Source organism: Entelurus aequoreus, linkage group LG07 (assembly GCF_033978785.1).
Source record: "Entelurus aequoreus isolate RoL-2023_Sb linkage group LG07, RoL_Eaeq_v1.1, whole genome shotgun sequence".
Classification (NCBI taxonomy): Eukaryota; Metazoa; Chordata; class Actinopteri; order Syngnathiformes; family Syngnathidae; genus Entelurus; species Entelurus aequoreus.
The window spans coordinates 14,841,748-14,855,319 of NC_084737.1; the positions used below are offsets into that span (position 1 = coordinate 14,841,748).

Below are 13,572 nucleotides of genomic sequence, written 5' to 3' on the forward strand. Positions count from 1 at the left end.
TCAAGATGGGACTTAAATGCTTCTAAATGATTTAAACAATTCTAACACCAACCAATTCAGCTCATTCAGGACATTCATGCTCCTAATCATTTTCCAAAAATCCCGCTTTTCCCAAAATTCCCAAATTTCCAGGGAAGTTTCCATTGAAATGCATGGGGCGTTTTCCCAAGTTGCACAATTCCCACATTTCTCAACCTATTCCAACATCAACACATTCCACTCATCCTGGACATTCAAACTTTCCCAAGTTCCAAGCCAAATTCCCGTTTTCCTGGAAATTCAAACCCTTCAACATTCAAACCATTCCAACATTCAAACTATTCTTAAATTCATACTACATTCTGTCAGCATTTCCCTTCAACTCCAGCTTTGGAGCATTCACACGCAATTCCTTCAAGAATTGCCTCTTCTAGTTACTATTTGCTATTTATATGACTGAGGAAAAACCCGAGTTTTAGAGAAGCTGTCCCGAATGCAGCTAAGATAGGCTCCAGCGACCCCAAAAGGGACAAGCGGTAGAAAATGGATGGATGTATGGTGCCAGTTACTCAGCATGCAACAGTTAGCCCAAAACAAAGCCCCCTCCAGTGGGAAGTGGAAGCTTGAAGTGTGTTATCTTGCCTCAGGTACAGTATGTACACGTTCAACCTGCGACACCAGTCCAGTTCCCCAGAAATCCTCCTGATGTTACCGACTAATTTGACTCTTTAAACACTGTGTGTTTGCTTTATATTGACAGTAGTCACACGGTAGAAATCTCTCCTGGCCATTCACATCACCACATCCTCTTCCTGCCGCCTCATCGTCAGCCACGTTTGCTTCCGAGCAGCCTTTCAGTCGGCCGCCGTCCACTTGACAGCTAATTTCACGAAGAAGCTGGGATGAAAAAGTTGATAAGTGTGTCGTCTTCTCGTCAAAGCTTAAAAAAGAAACAAACGCTAAAAAAAGGTTGTCAAACTCCTAAGCTAGGCTAACAAGCTAAGAGTTGAGATCGAGGCTACACTGCAAAAACTGAAATCTAAGTAAGATGAAATATCTCAAATAAGGGTGATATTTGCTATTTTCTGTCTGATAAGATCATTCTTCTCACTAAGCAGATTTTATGTTAGTCTTTTACTTGTTTTAAGGGTTGTGGTCCTAAATGATCTCAGTAAGATATTACAGCTTGTTGCTAAGATTTGATGACCTATATTGAGTAAAACATGCTTGAAACTAGAACAGTGGTTCTTAAAGGCCTACTGAAACCCACAACTACCGACCACGCAGTCTGATAGTTTATATATCAATGATGAAATCTTAACATTGCAACACATGCCGATACGGCCGGGTTAACTTATAAAGTGCAATTTTAAATTTCCCGCTAAACTTCCGGTTGAAAACGTCTTTGGATGATGACGTATGCGCGTGACGTAACCAGTGAAACAGAAGTATCGGTACACCATTGAATCCAATACAAAATAGCTCTGTTTTCATCTCATAATTCCACAGTATTCTGGACATCTGTGTTGGTGAATCTTTTGCAATTTGTTTAATGAACAATGAAGACTGCAAAGAAGAAAGTTGTAGGTGGGATCGGTGTATTAGCGGCGGACTACAGCAACACAACCAGGAAGACTTTGACTCGGGTAGCAAACGCGCTAGCCGACGCTAGCCACCAACCGCACGGATGATCGTGGTGAAGTCCATCGTCCTTCCGTTGATCGCTGGAACGCAGGTGAGCACGGGTGTTGATGAGCAGATGAGGGCTGGCTGGCCTAGGGGGAGCGCTAATGTTTTTATCATAGCTCTGTGAGGTCCCGTTATACTAAGTTAGCTTCAATGGCGTCGTTAGCAATAGCATTTTTAAGCTTCGCCAAGCTGGAAAGCATTAACCGTGTATTTACATGTCCCTGGTTTAATAGTATTGTTGATCTTCTGTCTATCCTTCCAGTCAGGGATTTATTTATTTAGTTTCTATATGCAGTTAAGCACGATGCTATCACGTTAGCTCCGTAGCTAAGTTAGCTTCAATGGCGTCGTTAGCAACAGCATTTTTAAGCTTCGCCAGGCTGGAAAGCATTAACCGTGTATTTACATGTCCCCGGTTTAATAGTATTGTTGATCTTCTGTCTATCCTTCGAGTCAGGGATTTATTTATTTTGTTTCTATATGCAGTTAAGCACGATGCTATCACGTTAGCTCCGTAGCTAAAGTGTTTCGTCAATGTATTGTCGTGGAGATAAAAGTCACTGTGAATGTCCATTTCGCGTTCTCGACTCTCATTTTCAAGAGGATATAGTATCCGAGGTGGTTTGAAATACAAATCCGTGATCCACAATAGAAAAAGGAGAGAGTGTGGAATCCAATGAGCCAGCTTGTACCTAAGTTAAGGTCAGAGCGAAAAAAGATATGTCTTGCACTGGATTCTAGTCCTTAACTCTAACGTTCCTCGTCCACAAATCTTTCATCCTCGCTCAAATTAATGGGGTAATCGTCGCTTTCTCGGTCCGAATCGCTCTAGCTGCATTGTAAACAATAGGAAAATATGAGGAGGCTATCAACTGACTAGGTCACGCTACTTCCGGTAGGGGCAAGGCTTTTTTTTTATCAGATACCAAAAGTTGCGATCTTTATCGTCGTTGTTCTCTACTAAATCCTTTCAGCAAAAATATGGCAATATCGCGAAATGATCAAGTATGACACATAAAATGGATCTGCTATCCCCGTTTGAATAAAAAAAAATCATTTCAGTAGGCCTTTAACCTCGTTGGAGGTATCGAACCCCACCAGTTTCATATGCGCATTCACCGAACCCTTTAGTGAAAAATAAAATGTTTTTTTTCAAATTCAAGACAAAGATATATATTTTTGGTAACACTTTAGTATGGGGAACATATTCTAAGTAACAAAGACTTAATTTAGAGTTTTTTGGACACTAGGGGAACATATTCTAAATAACAAAGACTTAATTTAGAGTTATTTGGTTAGGGCCAGGGTTAGAGGGTTAGGGTTATAATAAGGCCATGCCGAATAAGGCATTAAGTACTTAATAATGACTAGTTAAGAGAAAATATGTTACTAATTTGCATGTTAATAAGCAACTAATTAATGGTGAATATGTTCCCCATACTAAAGTGTTACCATGTTTTTTTTACTGGTGCACAAAATGAACCGTGCATGAACATCACCTTGTTCAAAGAACTAAACCAAAACAGTGCATGAACTCACAACAAATTACACACCTGCAAATCAGTCTGACTTCTGCTGTTGCCGTATCCGTTATACGCCGATAGGGAGAAGTTTTTATTTACATGATGAGTCGGGTGTGTCTTGACCTCCGCCGAACCCCTGAGCCCGACTCACCGAACCCCTAGGGTTTGATCGAACCCAGGTTAAGAACCACTGCACTAGAATATCAAGTGTTGCAAAGCTGTGTCGTCAACACTCATAAGTATACGACTACTTTTTCAAAGTAATAATTTCTTATTTCAAGCATGAAAAAAAAAATCATGATTTTGACCAAATTGTGTCTCATAATTAAAGGCCTACTGAAAGCCACTACTACCGACCTGATAGTTTATATATCAATGATGAAATCTTAACATTGCAACACATGCCAATACGGCCGGGTTAATTTATAAAGTGCAATTTTAAATTTCCCGCAAAACTTCCGGTTGAAAACGTCTCGGTATGATGACGTTTGCGCGTGACGTCACGGAGTGAACGGAAGTATTCGGACCCCATTGGATCCAATACAAAAAGTTCTGTTTTCACCACATAATTCCACAGTATTCTGGACATCTGTGTTGGTGAATCTTTTGCAATTTGTTTAATGAACAATGAAGACAGCAAAGAAGAAAGCTGTAGGTGGGATTGGTGTATTAGCGGCGGACTACAGCAACACAACCAGGAGGATTTTGAGATGGATAGCAGACGCGCTCCTTCGTCGCTCCGTCGATCGCTGGAACGCAGGTGAGCACGGGTGTTGATGAGCAGATGAGGGCTGGCTGGCGTAGGTGGATAGCTAATGTTTTTAGCATAGCTCTGTCGAGGTCCCTTAGCTAAGTTAGCTTCAATGGCGTCGTTAGCAACAGCGTTGTTAAGCTTCGCCAAGCTGGAAAGCATTAACCGTGTAGTTACATGTACATGGCATCGTACAGTAAACTGACAGTTAATATTTAAACATTTAACATTTGACATTTTTAGCAATTTTGAACAGAGATAGTTCATGCACATTCAGATAAATTCTTCAAAATTACAATTTAAAAGAATGTTGGCCGGGGGCCGGGCTGTATATATGCGCACTAATTGACTGAAAGAGCACACACTTGGCGCGATGATGCCATGTTGTCGATGGAAAAATGCATTTTTAGACAATATGATTTGCCTGAGCGGCTAGGAGACCCCGAGAGTAACAAGCGGTTGCCTTGTTGCCTTTCCATTAAGAACAATAAACTAGTTTTTAGTATAAGTTTGCTGGTTTCAAGAAATGTAATGCCGAGCGCATATCATTATGTCAAGATAATGGCACTAGCGTTTACTTAATTTAAGAATATTTTTCAACATATTGAACAAAAAGGTCTCTTTTTTTTTCTACCAAGAAAAGTGCAGTTGTTATTAGTGAGAATATACTTATTTTAATTTATTTTTGGGTCCATTAAGGCTAGCTAATTTTACTTGTTTTGGAAAGTCTTGACAAGCCAAATTTTCTTGTTGTATTGGCAGATAATTTTGCTTAGTTCAAATAAAATACCCCTAATTTTTGTATTTTTTTTTCTTGTTTTTGAACACTGACTTTTTGCAGTGTAGGCTAACCTAAGCTAATGAGCATTATACGTCATGTTAGGGTTGTCCCCATACCAACATTTTGGTACCGGTACCAAAATGTGTTTCGATACTTTTCTGAATAAAGGGGACCACAAAAATGTCATTTTTGGCTTTATTTGAACAAAAAAATCTTAGGGTGCATTAAACATATGTTACTTATTGCAATTTAGTCCTTAAATAAAATAGTGAACATACTAGACAACTTGTCTTTTAGTAGTAAATAAACAAACAAAGACTCCTAATTAGTCTGCTGACGTATGCAGTAACGTATTGTGTCATTTATCATTCTATTATTTTGTCAACATTATAAAGGACAAGCTGTAAAAAATGATTATCAATCTACTTGTTCATTTATTGTTAATATCTGCTTGCTTTCTGTTTTAACATGTTCGATCTACACTTCTGTTAAAATGTAATAATCACTTATTCTTCTGTTGTTTGAATACTTTACATTAGTTTTGGATGATACCACACATTTACGTGTCGATCCGATACCAAGTAGTTACAGGATCATACATTGGTCATAGTCAAAGTCCTCATGTGTCCAGGGACGTGTTTTCTGACTTTATGAATATAATATGAATTTTAAAAAAAGGAAAAAAGATTAAAAAAATATCGATGTAATCATAGTAGTATCGACTAGATACGCTATTATACTTAGTATCATTACAGTAGATGTCAGGTGTAGATCCACCCATGGCATTTGTTTACATTGTGACGCCGGTGAGCTATTGTATCCTCCCTACGGTGTGTAGTGAAGCATGTTTAGATATTCCTTGTCCTCCAGTTATAATGGTACTTGTGAGAAACGTACTTTATTTGCCGCCATGGAGGCGAGGATTAGTGATTTAGAAGAACCTAAAACACTGCTGACTGCGGGTGGATGTTAGCTGCTAACTAGCTAGCCATGTCTTAAAGCACCTCTTCCTGAGGGCGTTTCAGTGTCATAACTTCACCTTTATCTTTAGTTTTTGGACCAAAATGCGTCCATTCTCCCTTTTCTGTCTACACACTGTGTCTGCTTGTAAGTACTCTGTGTGTGCGCGCTGCCGTACATGCTCCTCTGCTCGTAAAACCAGCAATGTCACAACGCTACTTTTCAAACAGAGTACAGTACCGTTTTTGATTCATTAGTACCGCGATACTGTACTAGTACCGGTATACCGTACAGCCCTACGTCATGTTAATAAACCTGCCAAGAAGTGACTTGCAGATTTTTAAAGGCCTACTGAAATTAATTTTTTTTATTCAAACGGGGATAGCAGATCCATTCTATGTGTCATACTTGATCATTTTGCGATATTGCCATAGTTTTGCTGAAAGGATTTAGTAGAGAACATCGACGATAAAGTTCGCAACTTTTGGTCGCTGATAAAAAAAGCCTTGCCTGTACCGGAAGTAGCGTGACGTGGCAGGTTGAAGGGCTCCTCACATTTCCCCATTGTTTACAATGCAGCGAGAGCGATTCGGACCGAGAAAGCGACGATTACCCGATTAATTTGAGCGAGGATGAAAGATTTGTGGATGAGGAACGTGAGAGTGAAGGACTAGAGTGCAGTGCAGGACATATCTTTTTTCGGTCTGGCCGTAACTTAGGTAAAAGGGCTCATTGGATTCCACACTTTCTCCTTTTTCTATTGTGGATCACGGATTTGTATTTTAAACCACCTCGGATGCTATATCCTCTTGAAAATGAGAGTCGAGAACGCGAAATGGACATTCACAGTGACTTTTATCTCCACGACAATACATCGGTGAAGCACTTTAGCTATGGAGCTAACGTGATAGGATCGTGCTTGAATGCAGATAGAAACAAAAGAAATAAGCCCCTGACTGGAAGGATAGACAGAAGATCAACAATACTACTATCAGGAGACACCGAACCAAACACTGGACCTGTAACTAGACGGTTAATGCTGTGCCGCCTGTCGAAGCCTAGCAATGCTGTTGCTAACGACGCCATTGAAGCTAACTTAGCTACGGGACCTCGTCAGAGCTATGATAAAAACATTAGCGCTCCACCTACGCCAGCCCTCATCTGCTCATCAACACCCGTGCTCACCTGCGTTCCAGCGATCGACGGCGCGACGAAGGACTTCACCCGATCATCGATGCGGTCGGCGGTTAGCGTCGGATAGCGCGTCTGCTATCCAACTCAAAGTCCTCCTGTTTGTGTTGCTGCAGCCAGCCGCTAATACACCGATCCCACCTACAGTTTTCTTCTTTGCAGTCTCCATTGTTCATTAAACCAATTGCAAAAGATTCACCAACACAGATGTCCAGAATACTGTGGAATTTTGCGATGAAAACAGAGCTGTTTGTATTGTATTACAATGTGTCCGAATACTTCCGTTTCTACCATCGACGTCACTCGCAAACGTCATCATACATAGACGTTTTCAACCGGAAGTTTTGTGGGAAATTTAAAATTGCACTTTATAAGTTAACCCGGCCGTATTGGCATGTGTTGCAATGTTAAGATTTCATCATTGATATATAAACTATCAGACTGCGTGGTCGGTAGTAGTGGCTTTCAGTAGGCCTTTAAGTTTTCAGGCGTAACCAAAAGGAAGTCAATAAAACGAGCTTATTTTACTTGTTTGGTGACGAAATGAACAAAATGTGGTGACTTCAAAAAAAAAAATGTATAGGGGCTGGGGGTTTAGTGTGTACGTTTAAACTAAAAGCCATGACAACACACCTGTCAACTACACAAAAGGATGCTTTTGTCTCGATGCTCAGGGGTAAAAAATGTGTGTGTGTGTGTGTGTGTGTGTGTGTGTGTGGGGGGGTCTAGCTCTTTAAGAGCCTTTAAAATCACTTTTGTGACTCAACATGTTTGTTATGTTAGTGCAGCTGAGAAATGCTTCACAAAAGATGTGTAAGTGAGACGTCGCCTTTTGTAATGAACTAAATAGGATCTCTGTTTTATCTGTCCCAGGGTCAAACTGTGCCCTTACGCCATTATCAGGGTTGGGCAATATGGCTGAAAAATGTATCACAATATAAGTGTTTTATATCAGTTGATATCCATCCATCCACCCATTTTCTACCGCTTGTCCCTTTCCGGGTCGCGGGGGGTGCTGGAGCCTATCTCAGCTGCATTCGGGCGGAAGGCGGGGTACACCCTGGACAAGTCGCCGGGCCAACACATATCGATAATTGTAAATATTTTAATGACTTAAAATAAATATATTAGGAACTACACTACCGTTCAAAAGTTTGGGGTCACCCAAACAATTTTGTGGAATAGCCTTCATTTCTAACAACAAGAGTAGACTGTCGAGTTTCAGATGAAAGTTCTCTTTTTCTGGCCATTTTGAGCGTTTAATTGACCCCACAAATGTGATGCTCCAGAAACTCAATCTGCTCAAATGAAGGTCAGTTTTGTAGCTTCTGTAACGAGCTAAACTGTTTTCAGATGTGTGAACATGATTGCACAAGGGTTTTCTAATCATCAATTAGCCTTCTGAGCCAATGAGCAAACACATTGTACCAATAGAACACTGGAGTGATAGTTGCTGGAAATGGGCCTCTATACACCTATGTAGATATTGCACCAAAAACCAGACATTTGCAGCTAGAATAGTCATTTACCACATTAGCAATGTATAGAGTGTATTTCTTTAAAGTTAAGACTAGTTTAAAGTTATCTTCATTGAAAAGTACAGTGCTTTTCCTTCAAAAATAAGGACATTTCAATGTGACCCCAAACTTTTCAACGGTAGTGTATATTAAATATATATTACATTAATTTCAAACGTTACTTTTCCTCTGATTATAATCCCCAAGGCAAAAAGGAAAGGAAACGTCAACACAAGCATGGAAAGCATTCAAATAATGTAAACAACGTTCTAAAATCTCATTAAACACTTAACTATAGCCTTTTAAAATGGAGGTGCAAAAATAAGGAATATGTAAGAGATGCTTAATAACGTGTAACAGAATAGTGTGAAAATATAAACATTGAGAAACCTGAGAAGACTTACCGTATTTTTCGGAGTATAAGTCGCTCCGGAGTATAAGTCGCACCTGCCGAAAATGCATAATAAAGAAGGAAAAAACATATATAAGTTGCAATGGAGTATAAGTCGGATTTTTTTGGGGAAATGTATTTGATAAAACCCAACACCAAGAATGTGAACATGTGAATAGTGAACAACAGGCTGAATAAGTGTACGTTATATGAGGCATAAATAACCAACTGAGAACGTGCCTGGTATGTTAACGTAACATATTATGGTGAGAGTCATTCAAATAACTATAACATATAGAACATGCTATACGTTTACCAAACAATCTGTCACTCCTAATCGCTAAATCCCATGAAATCTTATACGTCTAGTCTCTTACGTGAATGAGATAAATAATATTATTTGATATTTTACGGTAATGTGGTAATAATTTCACACATAAGTCGCTCCTGAGTATAAGTCACACCCCCGGCCAAACTACGAAAAAAACTGCGACTTATAGTCCGAAAAATACGGTATTTCCTGCAGCTTTAGTAGCAGGAAGTTACAGCTGTGCTCTAAAAGGTGAGCGCGGCTAAGGTGGTGTGGTATTAGCGGTCTTGGTGGGGACGAGCGCCTTGCATCATTTACAGACCGCATTGGTCTGACTACGGTCCCTTTTTGAAAAACTGCTATACTTCCAGATGACTTTTCCTCTTTTGATGGTGCATTTTCTGCTGTGGCTCCAAAACTTTGGAACAATATCCCTCTTGCTCTTCGGACGGCTCCCTCTTTAACGGGTTTTAAATCACGTCTTGAAAACTTATTTTCACTCTTGGGCTTTTAAACATGCGTGAGAGTTGTGGGATTTTAGTCGATTTTATTGTGTTTGATGCATTTCATGTACTTTTATAGTTAAATATTTTTTATTATTGACTCTCCTAGTATGTGTGTCCCAACTTCTGTGCAGCACTTTGAGAAATTTCTTTTTTTTTTTTAGGGATGTCCGAAAATGGCTTTTTGCCGATATCCGATATTCCGATATTGTCCAACTCTTAATTACCGATACCGATATCAACCGATACCGATATATACAGTCGTTGAATTAACACATTATAATGCCTAATTTGGACAACCAGGTATGGTGAAGATAAGGTCCTTTTTTTTAAAAATTAATAAAATAAGATAAATAAATTTAAAAACATTTTCTTGAATAAAAAAGAAAGTAAAACAATATAAAAACAGTTACATAGAAACTAGTAATTAATGAAAATGAGTCAAATTAACTGTTAAAGGTTAGTACTATTAGTGGACCAGCAGCACGCACAATCATGTGTGCTTACGGACTGTATCCCTTGCAGACTGTATTGATATATAATGATATATAATGTAAGAACCAGAATATTAATGACAGAAAGAAACAACCCTTTTGTGTGAATGAGTGTGAATGAGTGTAAATGGGGGAGGGAGGTTTTTTGGGTTGGTGCACTAATTGTAAGTGTATCTTGTGTTTTTTATGTTGATTCAATAAATAAAATAAATAAATAAATAAAACGATACCGATAATTAAAAAAACGATACCGATAATTTCCGATATTACATTTTAAAGCATTTATCGACATCTCTAGTGTTTTTTTAAATGTGCTATATAAATAAAGTGGATTGGAGTGGATTTTTCCACCCCAATTTTTCATTTTGACTTCCTCATCTCACTCCATGCAAAGAATGAACCACCAGACAACAACATGGCGCAACCAAACTTGATAGCTGATACGCTCACTTGATTGGCTGTTAGCGTGTCACTCCTTTTTCCAACGAAAAAGAAAGTGAAAATATTGAACGTTTTATCGAACGCGCTTTTTTTACTGCAGTGTTTCCCACACATTCATTTATTTGTGGCGGCCCGCCATGAAAGAATTACGTCCGCCACAAATAATTTTTTTTTTTTTTTTTTGTCCTGTCCAGCTTCTCAGGCAAATCATATAGTTGATGTAGATGCCCATATAGGCTGTTCAGATTTACTTTACAAAAGAGAAGTGTAGGATACTTCTCTTGTTGCCTTATTTGTATTTGACCACTACTGTTTTCTGTTTATTTGTTACTGACTGTGGCAGGACACCTCTGCCTCTGTTTCACTTTATGTTGCTGGTAAATAATATGGTTGTAGTAGTAGGCTAAAGTTAAATTATTTAGTATGCACTAATTAAAGGGGCAGAGCTTTAAGAGACATTTTAGCTTTTATATTTTATAAGATATATTTTTTGTAAGAACCACAATTAATAAATATATTTCAGTGAATAACTTATTGTTCAAATCTGTATAAAAATATGTACATAAAGTTTTGTAATTATATTGTAAAATGGATGGAAGGACGTTTAAAACAAAACTGTTATTATTAATTAGTAAGTATACATTTTTTAGGCCTTTTTAGAGAAAATCATATCATTGTAGTAAATTATGCAAATTACTCGATTATGTCATGATGACCACGCCCATAGCCACGCCCCCACCGCCACAGGTATCTTGGAAACACTGTATTGATATCGATTACGTGTCTATTGCGTTTTTTTTACCCAGCCCTCTCCACTATTAAAACTTTTTTAAAGTCATTTAAAAAAAAGATGCTATTTTAACATTATTTTGTGTCATACAAGTGTAAAAAGAAGCTGAGCAGTGTTAATAGTACTTTGCTAACATGTATTTAACTCTGTGTGTGTGTGTGTGTGTGTGTGTAGGTTGGTGGATGATCGCTGTGTGGTGGAACCAGCCGCCGGAGACCTGGAGAACCCACCCAAGAAATTCAGAGGTCAGCTGGTAATCTGTCATGGTGCCAACTTTCCAATGCTTTTATTTCGGAAAAAATGGGGCAGGCGGTCCTAACTGGTGTGCAAGGGTAAATATTAATAACACGTGTGATGTGCGTCCAGAGCATCGACACACACCACTGGTGATCTAGTTAAAAAGTAGATCAGAGTGATTGACGGCGCCAAGTGACCAGGAGGAGGCGGAGCTTCAAAGTCAAAATGTCTCATCCAACCAGGAGAAGTTTATGTTGTGAAACTAGAGCAGTGCTTCCCAAATAAAAGGTGACTGCTAAGCAAGCGCTAACAATATGCGCCAATAAGGACGTTTTATTGAAGTGATTTTATTATTGTATTTTATTTAAGGCAAATGTCTTGGTATAGAAGGATGCGTTTAAGCGTGACTGCAGGGCGTGATTCTGCCTCAGTCAAATACAAACATGTCTTATCTGCCGCTGGTCATCGGCAGGCAAATATGTGGTCAGCCCACCTGACTAGCTTCCTGTTAGAAACATCCTGCCGTGCGCGACTCGGACGCCATATTTGGTAGCCTGCTCACACGTCGACACGGCCCCGGCCCCGGTCCATTGACCCACCATGCAGACCTGGGCAAAATACGGCCCGGCCGGACGTTCTACGTCAGGGGTCGCCAACCTTTTTGAAACCAAGAGCTACTTCTTGGGTACTGATTAATGCGAAGGGCCACCAGTTTGATACACACTTAAATAAATTGCCAGAAATAGCCAATTTGCTCAATTTACCTTTAACTCTATGTTATTATTAATAATTAATGATATTTACACTTAATTGTACGGTTTAAAAGAGGAGAAAACACGAAAAAAATGACAATTTCATTTTGAAACATAGTTTATCTTCAATTTCGACTCTTTAAAATTCAAAATTCAACCGAAAAAAAGAAGAGAAAAACTAGCTAATTCGAATCTTTTTGAAAAAATTACAAAAAAGAATTTATGGAACATCATTAGTAATTTTTCCTGATTAAGATTAATTTTACAATTTTGATGACATGTTTTAAATAGGTTACAATCCAATCTACACTTTGTTAGAATATATAATAAATTGGACCGAGCTATATTTCTAACAAAGACAAATCATTATTTCTTCTAGATTTTCCAGAACAAAAATTTTAAAAGAAATTCAAAATACTTTGAAATAAGATTTAAATTTGATTCTACAGATTTTCTAGATTTGCCAGAATATTTTTTTTGAAGTTTGAAGAAATATTTCACAAATATTCTTCGTCGAAAAGACAGAAGCTAAAATGAATAATTAAATCAAAATTTGTTTATTATTCTTTACAATAAAAACAATTAATTTACTTGAACATTGATTTACATTGTCAGGAAAGAAGAGGAAGGAATTTAAAAGGTAAAAAGTTATATGTGTTTAAAAATCCTAAGATCATTTTCAAGGTTCTATTTTTTCTCTAAAATTGTCTTTCTGAAAGTTATAAGAAGCAAAGTAAAAAAATTAATGAATTTATTTAAACAAGTGAAGACCAAGTCTTTAAAATATTTTCTTGGATTTTCAAATTCTATTTGAGTTTTGTCTCTCTTAGAATTAAAAATGTCGAGCAAAGCGAGACCAGCTTGCTAGTAAATAAATAAAATTTAAAAAATAGAGGCAGCTTACTGGTAAGTGCTGCTATTTGAGCTATTTTTTAGAACAGGCCAGCGGGCTACTAATCTGGTCCTTACGGGCTACCTGGTGCCCGTGGGCACCGCGTTGGTGACTCCTGATCTACATAGTTTTTTTAGCCCTTTAACATCAAAACTGTATTTGCTGTTTTTAAATGACCGTAAGTCTTGAACTATAGAAAGTATTTCAATGGTCGAAATCTGCGCTTTTGGGTGTTATAGGAGTTATTACGGTAATCTACGTCACAGCAGCTCAGACCAGGAACAAAGCAGAGTGGGCGGGGTTTGTTTTCAGAGCAGCATGCACGAAACGCCTGTGTCAGAAACGGATGCGGAAGCAGATTTCTATGTGAT

General features: G+C 38.4%; 1 protein-coding gene across 1 annotated transcript in view; it reads left to right on the forward strand.

Annotated features, from left to right (window-relative positions):
- itpr3 (inositol 1,4,5-trisphosphate receptor, type 3) overlaps positions 1-13,572 on the forward strand; it is a 149,991-nt gene that overhangs the window by 3,073 nt on the left and 133,346 nt on the right. The window contains exon 2 of the mRNA XM_062052648.1: positions 11,495-11,565. Coding sequence (XP_061908632.1) covers positions 11,495-11,565 — 71 coding nt within the window. The remainder of the gene's footprint in view (positions 1-11,494; positions 11,566-13,572) is intronic.